Below are 16,209 nucleotides of genomic sequence, written 5' to 3'. Positions count from 1 at the left end.
GACAGGAACCCGGCGCCAAAGGAAGCAGGCCTGGCCCCATCGCGTTTCCCAGACTTGGGGGATCCGCCAGGGCTCGCCCTCCCCAGACCGCGGGCTCGGCTCTTGGGTCACTTGCCGGGGAGGGGGCACTCCCAGCTCCGCCGGCCAGCCCAGGGTGAACCCCATCTCTGCCACTTGCCTTCCGCACACGCACTTTGGAGGCCTTCCCAGCCCTCCGCCCAAGGCAGAGCTGGGCCCCCTTTGCCTGGGGAGGAGAGCTGAGGCTGGGTGGAGAAGGTGAGAAATGGCCAGGCTGCGTGTGCGTGTGCGGGGGTGGGAGATGACCCCAGGCCACACAAAAGGAGCGCAGAGAGGCGGGAGGCGGTCCAGCCCCCAGGGCCGGCCCGGGGGAGGGGGCCAGGCGGGCCGCGCGCCCCGGCGCCCCGGCGCCCCTGCTTGGCTCCGGGTGGGCCTGACCACGAGGCCGCCCGGCCGTGAGGCCGCGCGAGAGGCGCTGGGGACCGCGCAGACCGGGGTGCGGACCCTTCCGCCCCGGGAGCGGGTTGTTTCTTTCGGAGGCGAGCAAGATCTGAGCGGGAAAAAAGTCACAAAGAAATTTCTTTGCCACTGTGCAAAATGGCGTCATTTGCGCATCTTTCTGGTGGTGGCGGTGGCCCAGGCCAGAGAGCTGGGAGCTGCCCTGGGTCAGCGCCGTGGTCAGAGCGCGGCGCCCGGGGAACTGGCGAGGGGGAAAGGGACCCCGATGCCCCTTAGGCCCCCGGGCCGGCCCTTTGCCCGCTCGGCCGTCCCCTGCCTTCCCTCCCAGCCCGCCAGTCCCCAAGCCCGGGCCTGCAGCCCCTGGACACTGACCCCTGTTTACAAACACAGCCTGGGGGCGGGGTGGGGCCGGCCGGAACGCGGGCTGGCGGAGTGGGGGAGGCGGCCGGCTCCCGAGGACGCCACCAGCAGAGAGGGACGGGGAGTTGGTGCGAGAGAGCGGTCCCGGCAGCTGGAAAGGACTGAACGCCTTGTTTTTGAAACTGTCAATTCCCTCAACCCCTATTGTGAGGGCTTCATGCAAAACATCTCAGGCCTTTTAAAGTAGGAGCTTGTGAGGCCGCCACAGTTTGAAAAGGAGCGAGAGAGGAGCGGGGGCCTAGGGCATGGGCAAAGAATGATAGCTGGGCCCCCTTCCCCCCCTTTTTTTTTTTTTTCCCCCAGCAAAAGAGGGCCTGCCAAACAGGTAAAATGCAGCCTTCCCCCACCACCTCCTAGATCTGCCCTATGTCCCCACCCCCAGGCTAGTTTGCAAAATGCCCTCTGGCCTAGGGAGCGAACCCAAACCGAACTAGCATTAAAAATAGTGCTTCCGTCCAGGGAAGGGGAAAATCCTGGGGAAGGCCAGGGTGACCGGGAGGACTCCCTAAGGTGGACGCCCTGTTCCTCCTGGCCAATTTCCTGAGGTTAGTTGATTGCAGGGGGTCGGGGGAGGAGGCTTTAAATACCCCCCCCCCCCCCCAGTTTGGCTCTGGGAACTCCCTTTTTCACATTCTTTTCTGCAGGAAGTTATTTTCAAGGTGAAGCAAAACTCACATTTTCTGTCTTTTGTAGATGCTAATGCTTTATTTATTTATTTTTAATGATTGATTTTTTTTTTAAACCATAGAGGATTTTTGTTTTCTTTGAAAGAAAAAAATGCTTTTGAGGAATTAGTCTACATCTCTTCCTGCATGCAAACAAAACTATCAGCAGAAACTTCCAAATCTTGTGACTGGAACTTTGAGGAATTTCTAGACCATTGAAAGTCACCCAGACATGGATAAGATAAAAATCCACACACCAGCCCATCTAGTTTATGTTATTGCTGTTTAGTGGTGGCTCCTTGTTGTTGATTTTAAAATAAACAACCATTATTGAGATTACTCCACTGTAATCAAGTAAGCCAGTACAAAAGAATACCCACTTTAAAAAGTAAATAGTTGAAAAAGAGCAAGCTGCATTTTCTAAAAAGGCAGATAACCTGACTGTGGAAGACAGAGTACATACATCGCTTTAAAAAATAATTAACTCTTCATTTCACAGTCTTATCAAAAAACTACTTTTACAGGAGACGGAAAATAACTTGTTTTCTCAAAGAGAAAAGAGCCCTTTCCTGCATTTTTCTCATGTCAGTAAATGTTGAGCTTTAGACACAGGAATCAGTGACCCTGGAACCTTTTTAAAAAAAATTCTTATCACCTGAAAACATTTAAATGTAAAAATGCAATCAATGGAGGTAACTTTTTCTGTCAATAAGGCTTAGCTTTTTGAAGAAATGGGAGCTTTATAGCATCTTAGAAAATCTAGATATTGTCATTCATCATAAACCAACCCAAATGAAGAAAACTGTACTGAGAATACTGCAGATAGGGAAAACAGCTAAGGGGCTCCCAGAAATTGAAAGAATATCTTGTATTTACAAGTTACTGAACTATTTGGTTCCCCTTTCCTAACAGAAGCCCCAACTCAGGTTTTGCTGTGGTTGGCTGGAGTATAGTAGTACTATGGGGTGAAATTTGTGTTGACTATTTAATTTCTTTCCTTTTGATGGTATCACTCAGGAATGCCTTGGCCTCCATGCTGCTCATTCTCCAGTCCCTATAAACTGAAACTATTGATTCTCTGAGGGCTGGAGACCAAGTGTCAAAGCTGTAGGCCGATATTTTATGTCAGAAATTCCATAGGGTATATTTGTTTTAAATTGTGCTTATTCCATCTCACAGTCCTCCCACACCCAAGATCTGCAGGCTTCAAATATATTCTCAATTTATAATTTAGGCACAATAATTCCATAATCAACAAGAAAAATACTAGTCTAAATGTAGTAGTCATCATACTTTGAACTTTCTTGACTTAGCAGTAATTAAAGAGCAGAAATTACAGACTTCCAGTGTGTGTATGTCACACTTTTTACAGATTGATTTTGCAAGACAACTCACTGCACCCAAATTCTGTGTTGCCTTCCAAAGAGGAAAGAACTGACTGAGAAACCAATGGTTCAGCTTTCTGGGGCTTTAAATGTAACTAGTACTGGTCTTTGGAATTATGTACAAACATGAATTCAAGGATAAATCCCCCAATTTTTGCTTTGACCATATCTATCATCCCAATAAAAAAGGATCCAGTGAACCTACATCTGGCAACATTCAAGAAGGAGAGGAAGGGAGGCAGTTCAAAGCATCTGTTTACTCCATCCAAATGTTTTTGGATGCAGGTACTCTCAGCCTCTGTCCTTTACAATAAGAGTAAAACCACAGAGCATATACAGCAATTAGGGCTGAGGCCATCCACATTTATCTGAAACATTTATAGACAAAAGGAAATTTTCAAAGGGACTAGGAATTAAAAGGTTAAAAAAAAAAAAAAAGACTGAATTTCCATGAGAAATAGTGACTTAAATTCACAGAGTAAACACTGCATTGATGTATTGTTTTGTGATTTATGATCTATAGATGAAACTTCTTAGGTTTAAGATGGCAAAGATCTGAGATATATGCTTTGTCAGGCTAGGGGAGGTGGACCAAAAATTACTGGATTTAACTTTCAGCAAAACAGCAGTTGATTTCTGCTTCACTGTCTTTAAACTGAAACTTTCTGCACTTGATTTGTAACAAGTTTGTAAAGTTTTGTTGTTATTTAGGAAGAAATCCACCAGTGTCTTGCACAGAACCTGACTGGCCTCATCACATGGTATTACAACAAAACACTACACCCAATAAATGCATTTCTTTCAGGCAAAAACATTACACGTGAAAATGTCAACAAAATCATTCATTCCTGTTAACTGTTCTTCAGTCTGTAATAAGTAGAAATGTATGGAACCAGGAATTTTAAACAGTGTTTTTAATTGAAAATAAAGCTAAAGCATGCTTTTCAACAGTGCAAATTTCCATAATTTTGATTTACTGCTTCCATCATCACAACATAGTACACCAGCATGGCCCTTACCAAGGGCTAGACCCTAACCATTTGCATGTTGAACTACTTTGATTTTAAGTGCAAATATAGATAGTCACCTCTGATTGTCACTTGCAGTAGAAACTCTCCTGCTCTATACACAGGATGGTCTGAAAACAGAAGTTCAGAGAGATGCAGAGAAAGTAAAAGGTAATAAAAATCCAAGTGCCTGAGTTCTGGTACCAAAAAGCCCTGAAATAACTGTTATTTTTCATTCGGGGTATTCTTACAATTCTGACCCATTTTACTTTTCTTGGTCATATTTACTGCTTTGTCACTATGAAGAGTCAGATCATAAAATATCCTGCCAGTAAGAGAAATATTTTAATTGTTTTGCAAGTTTGAGGAGTCATGTTCAGACCACAAGGTAAGCAGGACAATAGTAAGAGTCACCTAATTTAAAACCTTTGAGTGAGAACACAAAAAGGACTTTTCCAATTGCAAGGAGTGGCTGTAAAGTAAAATCACACCCTTTATATATAAAAAAAAGACACTATCATATTTACTTTACTCAGTATATATGAGGCAGCTTTTACCAGCATTCAATCAAGACTCCCCAGTCTTTCCACTCAAAAAAAAAAAAAAAAAAAAAAGTAAAAAAAAATAAGTGCAACTATTCTTGGAGAGGAAATGGGGGGAGGAAAAGAAAAGGATACCCCACAAACAAGAGCTCCAGAAAAGAACACTTTGGGCTCACAGAAACTTCTTGCTGCCTCACTGTGTAACCATGTAACCTAACAAACTTTCACTGAATTAACAGTTACACTTTCAGGTCTGAAATCTAGTGCATAAACTTAATGGCTCATTGTAATATTTATTATTCAACCTTTTGACATTTATTTGTAGCAGTTGAATTGAGGTACCGGGTGCATTATTAGCATTGAAACAGTAAAATGTTCCAGCTCTACCGTAATAACTGAGTTTTACTTGAGTCTTTAGCCTGAAGTATAGTCTGTGGAATGTAAACCAACCCTTCTCCCACCCCGCCCCCACCCTACTCCAAAAAAAAAAAAAACAAAACCAACCCCGCAATGGAAAAAAAAAAAGTAATCCGATTTCTGTCTTCAAAATGCGATAAACCAGGACTCCAAAAGGGGTGTAACACATTAATGGACTTGTACAAACCATCCTGTGCAGTTTACAACAAAAGGAAGGTAATATGGTTCAAGAAAATATCTTCCAAAATGCTCTTATGAATTAAATTTCCTGAATTTGTGACTAGGTGGAAGAGGTATTGCAGAACCGCCCAGCTGCCATTTCCATATAGGATGGGCCTTGTGAGGAGGTTGGGAATCCTTAGTGGTGTTTAAGGAATACGCCGGCCACAAATCCCCATCCTTCCCAATAATGAGTGATGGTGGACAAGGAAAATTTGCCATGAAATTAAATGGCCTTTTCACTGTTGATGCTACATTGCTGGCTACCTTTTTTCGTCTGTTTATGACTGTAAAATCATCCAGTGTTCCTTCATGTGTCTCAGTTTTACCTGTAGGACGAGGACTTCTAGCTGATTTCAGATTTGGTTTGACTGGAGGTGTCTGAAGTACAGGTCGCTTTCCCAGTACTAGTGTCCGGTAATTTTTTCTTACCCTGGCACCAAATTTATATTCCCCATCCTCAGGTTTTGGAGAACCTAAAGTGCATGAAAGGCCCTGACTCTGAGCCAGTGGGTTTAAGGAAGGAGTTTCTTTTTCAGGGCATGCAAAACCTTCCTTGGCTGTGGTTAACAAGGCGTCCTCCTCTTTACTTTCAGTCACACTGTAAAACTCACCCTTTGTATCATTGCACTCACACTTTAGCTTATTTGTAATAAGGTCAGGTTCATATTCTTCATTAGCACTACTGTCTTCTACTTTGATTTTAATATTGTGCAGAAATGGCAATGTCTTGTCGCCTGTGTCAGTGCAGGGATTCTCGGCTTTAGTTGCTGCTGCTGCTGCTGCTGCATCCACCTCGGGATCAGTGGGCGAAGAGGGCAAATCCGTAGCAAATTCAGTACAATGAGGGATTTTGGAATCTTTTTCTGAATTTGCTGCTGCTCCTGAAGAATCATTACTTAAGAACCTAGCAGCTATTGTGTTGTTATCTGCACAGTGTGTAGTAGGAGTTGCTTGTAGGCATTTCCTAGCCTCTCGGAGTATTCTTTGTTGTGGAAATGCATTGTTTGTCTTTGGGCTAGGTGAAGAGGCCCCCTCCGCCAGGCAGTTAATTGTCAGGTCAGTTCTCTTTACAGTACTGGAAATTTCAGAGTGTGGGAATGTAATTTCAGATACCCTATCGTTCCTTATCTCTGTGAAACAACTCCCCAGGCTGGCCGGGCAGTACACCGGAGACGCTTTGGGGGCCCAGCTCTGCAGATTCCACTCCTCCGGCGACTCCGCTTTGACACTACTCTTGAGGTCGGGAAGTCTGCCGGCATCCTCGAAAGCAGCGGGTTTGGTTGCAGCGGCGGCAGAGGCCAGATGGTACAAGAAGTTGGCCTGCGCTTGCACGCTGGGAGGCTTGCAGAAGCTGGTGCGCCTGAAACGGATGCTCTGCACTGACACTTGGCTGGAGCCGGAGCTGGAGTCCGACTCCGTGGACGAGTCCTCCTCCTCCGAGCTGACTTCACTGGAATCCGAGGCCCCACTGCCCCCCTCCTCCTCTTCCTCCTCCTCTTCCTCCTCCTCCTCCTCTCCCTCCTCCTCCTCTTCCTCCGAGGACACAGAGTTACTGGAGCTGGACAAACTGGAGCCAAAATCTGAGTCGTTGGCTGCATGGTCCGAGTAGGAGCTGGACTCGGAGTCGCTGCTGCAACTCTCGGGAAAGCTGCCCAGATGGGGCTGCGGCCGGTGGTGATGAGGGGGGTGGTGATTCTGCTGCGGCTGCTGGGCCCGGTGATGGTGGTGGTGGTGATGGTGGTGGTGGTGGTGGTGGTGGTGATGGTGGTGGGGAGGCGGGCAGAAGCTGTTAACCAGATGAAACCTCTCCAGGCAAGTGGCCCCGGCGGCCGCCGCCGCCGCCTTGGCTTTGTAGGACCTGGGCAGCAGCAGCAGGCGGCGGGCGCCGGCGTGGGGCGCGAGCAGGCAGTCCTTGGCGCCCCCGCGCTTGCGCTTGCACCGGTAGGTCAGGCTCACCGGGCCTCCGGAACCAGCCGACGCCTTGGGCTGGGGCCCGGCCGCCGAAGCCTGGTAGTAAGCGGCGGCGGCGGCGGCGGCGGCGGCAGCGGCGGCAGCGGCGGCGGCGGCGGCGGCGGCGGCGGCGGCCGGGTGCTTGCTGCACAGCAGGCTCCGAAAATAAGCAGGGTCCGAGTGGAAAGCGACGTAGTTTCCCTGGAGCGGGGCAGTTTCATAGTTTAGAGGGGGTTTGCAAGGCGAGCGCACGATTTCCGGGTAGTGCGAGCCCGGGTATTTGCTAAAAATCTGAGGTAGATGGGCGGCAGGGCGCGCGGCGGCGGCGCCCGGGCGCGGGGACTGCGCGCTGATTGGCAGGGGCCGCGCGGCTCCGCTCAGGCCCCGCCAAAGTTGGTGCTTGTCCTTCCAAAAACCCGGGCGGGGGCTGGCGGCGGCGGCGGCGCGCTCCGGCGGCGGCGCCTTTGTGGCTAGGGCCCGGCCGACCCTCCTGCGCTTGGTCTTGAGGACACGCTCGGTTTTGCAGGAGGTGTAGAGCGCTTCTACGTCTTCCCGGGAGATGAGCGTGCATTTGGCGGCGTGGAAGGCGATGCTGTTGATTGCCTTGAGTTTCCGCAACTCCTCCAGATCGCAGTGGTGCTTTTTCACTTTCAGATGATCCATGCGCTTGTGCACGGTCGTCCTCGGGATGTTTTTCAGCAGATCCGTGAAGACTTGGGAGAGGGCAAACATTTGCTTTCCTTTAATGATGAGGTAGCCGAGCCTCACGCCATCCACCTCTTCAAAACCTGACTTCAGGTCTCCCATCTCGGGCACTAAGCGATCCCCACCATTTGCAGTAAATATATACGTGACGCATACATACACATGTATGTATGGTAATCCTCCACCAGATGCTGCGTGTGTCTCAAGGCATCCTGCTAATAAAATAACAAAGACTGTTATTCCCGGCGAAGGGAGTGCCAAACTCTTGGCGAAATTATTGGGGAAAAAAAAACATGAAATTACACTGACTTGATTCTTGCTTTTTTTTTGGTTTTCGTTTTTTTAAAAAAGAGGGAAAAAACCATCCGGTTTCTGATCTGCCAGTGTGTTGGTCTAAGTCCCCGATGCAGATCAGTACCTGGGCCCCTCTATTCCTTCCTTCTCCATTGGAGCACTATGATAATGGAATGTGAAGGGAGAAAGAGAAAAGAAATGCAGCTGCTATTCCCGCCGCTGCTTTAGCTACAAATAAAATGACAGAGTGAAGTGAGCTCGTCCGGAGACACCTTCATCAATTAATTCCCCTAAAGCCAGCGCTGATTGGACACTCCTGACAGGTGATGCAATAAAAATTGATATTCCACCCCTTCCCCCCAAAATCTCCCACTAATTAGCATACCCTTATACTGCCACCTCCCCTCCCAAAGTAAATAATACAGTCGGTATATAAATCTTTCCATTAAACTATCGAAGCTCAGAAACAGCCTGACTCACAGACTTCATCAGAAGCAGTGTGTGTACGCTTTAAAAAAAAAAAAAAAAAAAAACCTGTATATTCGCCTTTAAAGGAATATTGCCTATTTTTTGCTTTATTTGCATTTTACCGCTATAGCTATTATCATCTCAAAGAAAAGCATTTTTAAGACATTATCAAGCCTAAATAGATACACCCCTCCCCCTTTTCCTTTGGAAAATGAAGCTTAAGCGTAAACGTGCAGAATAGCTTGGTATTTCCCTTTTGGGAGTGGGGAAGGAGCCTGACTGGGAACTCCAAAGTTAAATCCGCGCGGTGAACCACCCCAGCACAGACTTACGTTTTGAATTTCTCTCGATTTTCCTTTTTTTTCCACCCCTGAAATGCCTTTTTACACAGAAACAAAGTTATTTGACCAAGGAAGCAGTTCAAGGCTCCAGCTCTGAAACACTGTAACAATTCAACTGGATTTTGGTGCTCTGCTGGGGGGTGGGCTGGGGAGGAGGTAGTTTCACGTCAGACCCATAACAAAGCATAGATAAGCCAGAAATGTGTACACTTTTCACAATTAACCAGGCTGGATCGGAGGCGGGATCTTCCTAGAGTCCCCAGCAGAGCCTTTGCCAGGGTCCTGTTCACCACAGGTCAGAATTCCATGGAAGGGACTGCTTCTGTAGCAAAGAAAAGAAAATGTAAACCGCCCAAGGTGCTTCCAGAGGTTTTACGTAATAAAGATGAAAAGAAAATGCTGATGTACGATGCAGACTATTTCAGTGGTCTAGGATGCTTTTGGTTGGTAGTTTAAATGAATCTTCCACAACTCCCATTTTTTTCCATGAAAGCCAAGCATCTGCTTTAAAAAAAAAAAATCACTTTGGATGAATACCAATATTGTTTAACCTCTTCTTAGTCAAATTAAGGCATATTTTGGTGTCATTTTCAAGGATATCCAAAATATTGCCAAATGAGAGCAAAGGTCTTCCCAGTCGCATTACCACGATCCCAAGGCGGTTTGTTGGCTGCTTTGCAAAATTCGGCAAAATCTTCTTAACTGCTCGGTGTTTGCAACTACAGCACAAATACAACCCAGGCATTTATATATTTCCTTGCTCTTCCAAAAATAGAGACATCCGTGTGGTTAAAAGAATAAACGGATATTTCTGACCCTGCAAGAAAAAAATTGTACAGTAATTTCTTCCTTCACATTCAAAAGTTCCAGCTTCCCCTGCTCTGGCTAGCATAAGCAGGTATGGCGAGAGAGAGAGAGAGAGAGAGAGAGAGAGAGAGAGAGAGAGAGAGAGAGAGAGGGAGAGAGAGAGAGAGAGATTAAAAACCGAGGAGTCAGACATACAAAAAGGTAGTTTGCATGAAATCTCAGCCATAGTTCCCTACCCCCACCCTCGTCTTCCATGTAATTTCCCAGGAATTTTGAAGAGAATTGGGAATTTCAAGAAGTGCATCCGGAAATTAAGGAAGTCTATTTAAGAGCGTCTGTAACTCAGAGGTTGGGATTTGAAAAGTCAGCCCTGGACTACTGTTGCACTCCGCACAGATGTAATCGCCGCTCTTCAACTTAATCAATGTGTGTACAAACCGCGATGTCTAGTTCTTGCCTTTGAAATCTAAGGCTAGCATTTCCATCCAAGAAATCAGAGCTACAGCAAATTACATTTTTGTCCCTTGAATGAGAGAAGGATCATTGAATGGATCTCGTGATATTTCAGGCTTTAAACGTAACCGAGAGGCAGCAATGAACAATGCCTCGTCACAGCTAATACCATCCACCGAGTTGGCTTTCTTTTGCATCTGGATCTATCACACCGCGTTTTTCTCTTTCACTTTCACAGGAGGCAAAATGCAAAAGGTTTTGGCAGAATGCAAAGTTTCCAGGAAAAGCAGATGCTGGTGTTTGCTTTTTAAAGTAGAATGACCAGTGTCTTTCTATTGCCAATGACAATAATGTTTTAAAATTCCTCCTGATGCACTTTTATGCTGCCAGCCCTCTTCCTCCCACCCCACCCCATAGTCGTCCAATTCCCCTCCCCCAGCTTTAAGATTTCCACCAAACAGCCAAGAAATAGTAAACTCAGAAAACGGCTTTGAGAAGATATTACAAAAGGTTGGCTAGAGGGTCTTTTTTTTTTTTTTTTTCCTTTGGGCCAGGTAGTTCTAGTTGTTCTTGATTCCTATTTAGAATTACACACACACACACACACACACACACACACACACTCCTATTCCTCCTGCACAAGACAACATTATTTAGTAGCCATTTCAAAAATCACCTTTTCCTCTCCTTCCTCCCCTTCCACCTTTAAAATACCGGCAATATGGGTGATTCTTAAAACTAGTAGAATATTAAGATTTAAAAAAAAAAAACTAAAGTTATAATCTGTTGGATCAAATAGAGAAAAATAAAGGCCAAGAGATTTGAGAACTGGGTCTGTGTATACAATTTATACGAGTATCTTTGTATGTGCACTCAGATACCTTCACACTTATACATTTTTAATACTCCTATTAAACATCTTTCTTCTTGTCTAATACATTCTTTTGTTCCTTTAACTTCCCTATCGTTGCATATGTGTGTGTGTGTGTGTGTTAAGGTGTGAGCGTGCGCGTGCGTGAGTGTGCTGCACGCTAACACACACACACACACACACACACACACACCCAGAATGTGACAGACAGCTTTCTTGTGGCCATCAGCACACGTTGCATATCCGGGGTCTTCTCCAGGCACATTGGGGGTCGATCCCGATAAAAAGATCTAGCAGAGGCCCCTGAGCGCTCACACATGAAAGGCAGGGGACTTTAAGATGGATTTGCATGCACACAGGGGATTTCGATCAATAGCTACCAACATTTATGGCTTAGATTATTAATGTGAAAGCTGGCCAAAAGAATGGGGATGAAAAATTAAAGGTGTCTGTTATCAATTATGCTTAAAGTTATGCAATAATTTACTTACTTTGCCTGGATGTGCAGATCCAGATGTATAAAGTACAATTCTTCAAAAGCCAGGGGGTTTCTTTGATAAATATGTTGACCATGTCAGCCGCCTCTACAATCAAAGATGAACCCAATTCAGATGATGGACTGTATTCAAATTCTTTTTTAAGAAGAGATATATCAACTTCTATGTTTCTCGAATGCATATACATAGGTGGGTGGATATGCCCAAATTAACATTTATGTGTATATCTATCTCTGAGGGTCCAGGGAGTTACTTACTGAGAATTTAGGAATATATAGGATATGCACTGAGTTTGTTAATTAAATGTGATTATTTACTCAGAGAGGAATGTGTAATCTACACGCCTTCATAAAAAGTATTTTAGCTTTGAAAACAAAGCTGCTTGCTAAAGGAAAATGCTCTGCGGCAAACAGAGATAGAAATATATTAATGTCCACTTACTTCTGCATTTATTGTAAAAAATCAGCACTTTCAGTTTTTAAAGTGATGGGCTATGAAGATATGAACATATTTGTCTTTACTTATCCTATATGAATGTGCTAAATTTATCTTCAAATGTTCTACTTTGATTTATTTTCACTGTATTTTATGTTTAAATACCACTGCAATTCAGTCTGACCTCTTTCCTCTGGAGCGAAGTAATGCACACGGCATTTACAGTCTTTTAAATGGTTAGCTGGGAAATGCAATAGCAATTTGCAGAAGTAGTTTACTAATGGGGAAAGTTCTTTTGAAAACCTGAAGGAAAACCTAAGAGTACTTTTGCATTTCTACACTACAACTGTCATATAATTAAAGTATTGAAGAGCATTAAAATAATCCTTTCCCTTCCCAGCCTTCACCCATACATGCATAATTTAAATGAGGATCACCCCCCTGCCCCCCAAACCCCACCACCCTCACCTAACTCTTCACCATATACATTTGTTTCAGTGATTGCTGGCACATTTTGTTCAAAGTGAATTCAGACAGAAGAGACGAAGGAGCATCACAAAGGCCTCAACAATGTAAGTATACTGGTTAGAATGAAAGAAGTCCCCTTGTACTGTTAGCCAAAAGTAACTATAATACTTAGGACATAACAAAGTCTCAAATAATAATAATTTAAATTCTTATACTGCTGAGTTAATTGAGGATATACGACAATAAAATCTTGTGTGAGAGCCCACAGTTCCTTACCTAAATTTATGTAATATCACGTTCTCTGTTTTGGGGGGGAGGGAAAATGAGAATGGAGGAGGAGGAAAGCGCTAAATTAAGGAACAACTTAAATTATAACTTAGTACATTTTCCTTAATTTTTTCTTTTTTGTCTCATCCAAACAAATCAGGGCAAGTCTCCAAAAGGGCCCATCCTTCTGTTCTTAGGCATTTAAAAATCCCGTTTTTAACAGAAATTTGGGACACAGAATATATGCCATGTTGTCTACTGACCCATAATCAAAATGCAGTGACCTTCTACCCTTTTTTTGCCCCCTGACCCATCTTCAATTCAATGCAGCCTTTATAAATTTGCAAATCCTTGGAGGTAAAGGGGTTTTTGTGAGGCTTTGTTCTGAAAAAGCCCTAAGAGTGTGCTTTCTAAATTAGACAAAGGTAAAGCAACAAACCCTAGTGGACAAGATTTTATACAGGTGAGCAATAGGCAACTCTTCAGATAACACATATTGCAAGCTAAAAAGCAGTTATAAACATGGGAGACAAGAAGGTTATAGATGGCATCAAATTAGGTGTGGTACAAATCACTTTCATGATGTAAGAAATGGTTAGGCCACAATCTTCCCTGCTTTCCTCATCTCAAGGGCTGTGGGGGACCCTAGTGACCAAGGAAGGAATGGGGGGGAGGGTAGTAAAGAGAGAGGGGAGGGAGGGAGGAAGGAAAAGAAAGAAAGGAGCAAGACCTGATCTGAATCTACAGGCACATTCCCTTATCTTTCCTGCTATCAACCAGTTTAAAGGACACCATAATTATGATGGTGATAAAACAATGCCTGCTTATGTGTGCTGAATAAACAAAGAATGTTTACAGCTCAAGAATCTTTTAATTCCAATTAAACGTTATCAAAGAAAAGCCACTTTTCTTACTGCAGCCGCCTTTCCCCCAATTATCTTGTTTTGTTGCAATATTTTCCTCTGAGACATCAGGGCCTCTCACAATTGATCCTGAATGTAGGAAAAAAAAAAAAAATCTGAGAAAGTAGAGTTCAACGTTGGTATATTAAATACTACACAAATCTCAAGATCCACAATTTATTTGGGTTACCCCAATTTTTCTTTATTTCCCACCAGGATAAAATGTGTAGAAACTGAAGTGATGACACCAAGTGCTGAGGCCTACCTACAGGCTGCTGGAGCCACAGTGAAATTCTGAGCACCCATGAGGGGAGAAGGGAGAGATAAGACATGTGGGGCCTGCTGGTCTCTGGAAGGGGAATCCTCTGGTTCTGTTCCCTGGCTTTAGCCCAAATCCTTCTAGGAGCACTGGAGCCAATCACCGCCTTCCACGGCTGCAGCTACTGGGCGCACACAAAAAAGCGGGAGATCAAAAAACCCCAAGTTCACATTTATGGATACACAAGGATCATTTCATATTCATGACTTCAACAAATCACATCATAATCAGATTTTAACAAGGTTTGGGCAGTGATGCCCACCAGCCTGGGCACTAAACATTGACACATATCACAGGCTAACCAGAAGGGTCACTTTTTTTATTATGGAATCATAGAGTGAAAATTGTCTTTCAACTTTGAAAAGCTCATTTTTCCCTTCTGAGGCCAATTTTTACACAAGTACATTTCAAGTAAGCACCTCTCTTTAAGTCATTCCCGCAACGTTATAATTCAAATTTCTCTTTGCTTCCTTTCTCAGTGCCAGTAGTGTTTTGAAAAACACATGGCACAGCAAACATCATGGAAAACCCACTTGTTCCATTAAATGTCCATACAACTGCCTTTTTACTCCTCTAAGCAGCGTATTGCTAAGCAGAAACTTAAAAAAAAAAACAAAAACAAAAAAACCCAAAAAACTTTCCTTGAAGAAATACCTAATATTTCTTGGCAAATTCTATTTGGTGTTGTGGTACAAACACACAGTGTAAAAAATTTCAAGGGATACGTAAGTTTTCTGGACAGTTGCAGGCCCCTTTCTTTTTGAAAGTTTAGAGCTCCAATACCCTCAATTCTACTGGCAGAATTAGGATGGACTTAGAGGGTCCTAAACGTGACCGATTCACTAAGGCGGGGGGCTACAGCTTGCAGCAACGTGCTCGGCAACTTAATCCTACGCTAAAAGAGGGCAGAGAGCGAAAAAGAATGGAATACAAACTCTCCCGACATTCGTAGTTACTTTCAAGGTGGATTGTGTATTTTAAGGCTGATGGGAACGTCTGGTTTGGGGAGCAAAAAGAAGAGAAGGTAAGTGTTTGTCCTTGTATCCACCAGTTCGTAGAGAAACAATGAAAGAACAAAGGGAACCACTTCTCCATCTGAACATTTTCTGAATCTCCCTCCGTTTCAAGCCAAAAAGCTTGCGAGGGGATTCGCTTTACTCTACCGTAAACAGTTGTTGCTAGGCTTGCTGAAAGAGAAAAAAGATGGGCGGCAATAAATATAGTAAATATAGACTAAATAATAATAATAATAATAAGGCTGGCTGTGGCGAATCTCCAGCTCCAGCCGCAGCAACTTAGAGCAGAAGTTGCTAAATGCAGGAAGGGAAAGCCCAAGAAAGAGGCTTTACATTACAGATTTCGAACTCAGTCATTTAAATAGCCTTACTTTTAAATAGCCTGACTTGCTTTTTGAAAGGATTTCTGTGCACAAAATGTGTAGGTTACTGTCTATGGGAAGAGAGTGGCGTCCTGTTTAGTTCGAAAAATGTTCTCTATTGCTAAATGTGGACTAGAATTTTTTAAAAGGAAAGGGGATTCAAGTATTGACGCTACTGCTTGCTAAAAGAAGAAATGGCAGTGGTGGCTGGGAAAGGAGAGGCGTATTTAAATGTATTTGCTTTTGGGTACGGTGGTTATCGGCAAGTCCGCCTTTGTGGGTCTGTGTGGCTGAATGAGTAAGTGACCGAGTGCCATCGGCATTATATAAATGGATCGGTGTGTGTGGGGGAGCCCCCAAAGCCGGCGAGCACGTGAAACACATTTTAACTGCCCCCCAAGCGGCGACCAAGCCCCCCCTCCACCCCACTCCCAAATCCGTATATTACCTGCCCAGTTACAGTGACACATGTTTATGTTTATAGTCCTGGTTTGTAGTAGTGTCAAGAGCCGCAGCTAGAGGAGGGGGAGGAGAGAGGAGAGGGAGGAGTAAATGCAACCACCCCCACTTGTTGTTAAAGCAAATTTACTGCGTTATTGCAAGCCCGGTACGGGGGGCTGGGAAGTGAGTTGAGAGGAAGGGTAGAGTTGGGTTGTGTGTTGGCGGTGGAAGGGGGGTGGGGTAGGAGATCCGGGATGGAGCTTCTCTCTCCAGCGGCCCGGGAAAAGCAGTTCGGTCAATAGGGGAGCATGCTGGCGCGGTGGAAAACAAAAAGGTTCCTCCAGCTCGCAGCGTTCACGTGGGGGGCTCCGCACGCAGGGCTCCAGGGCCCTGACCTCTGACCCCAGCTCCTCTCCGCGCTCTCCCAGTGCCGCGCGGCCACTTTTTACCCAGGATCCCTCGCGCGGGCCGCGCTCGT

The 16,209-nt window shown here is 44.9% G+C and overlaps 1 protein-coding gene and 1 long non-coding RNA gene across 2 annotated transcripts; one reads left to right on the top strand and one right to left on the bottom strand.

Annotated features, from left to right (window-relative positions):
- Positions 1-4,983: 4,983 nt before the first annotated feature.
- SKIDA1 (SKI/DACH domain containing 1) lies at positions 4,984-8,039 on the bottom strand. Its single transcript, XM_047755270.1, has one exon. The coding sequence runs from the start codon at positions 7,890-7,892 to the stop codon at positions 5,166-5,168; it is 2,727 nt and encodes a 908-aa protein (XP_047611226.1). The 5' UTR covers positions 7,893-8,039; the 3' UTR covers positions 4,984-5,165.
- Positions 8,040-8,102: 63 nt separating this feature from the next.
- On the top strand, positions 8,103-14,489 carry LOC125112828 (uncharacterized). Its single transcript, XR_007131265.1, has 5 exons — positions 8,103-8,407; positions 9,669-9,791; positions 9,968-10,126; positions 12,455-12,528; positions 13,810-14,489. It is a non-coding gene; the product is annotated as an uncharacterized LOC125112828 (long non-coding RNA).
- Positions 14,490-16,209: the final 1,720 nt, after the last annotated feature.

This window comes from Phacochoerus africanus, chromosome 12 (assembly GCF_016906955.1).
Source record: "Phacochoerus africanus isolate WHEZ1 chromosome 12, ROS_Pafr_v1, whole genome shotgun sequence".
NCBI lineage: Eukaryota > Metazoa > Chordata > Mammalia > Artiodactyla > Suidae > Phacochoerus > Phacochoerus africanus.
The sequence above is the reverse complement of the archived record's forward strand: the minus strand, read 5'-3'. Positions and strand labels throughout refer to the sequence as shown.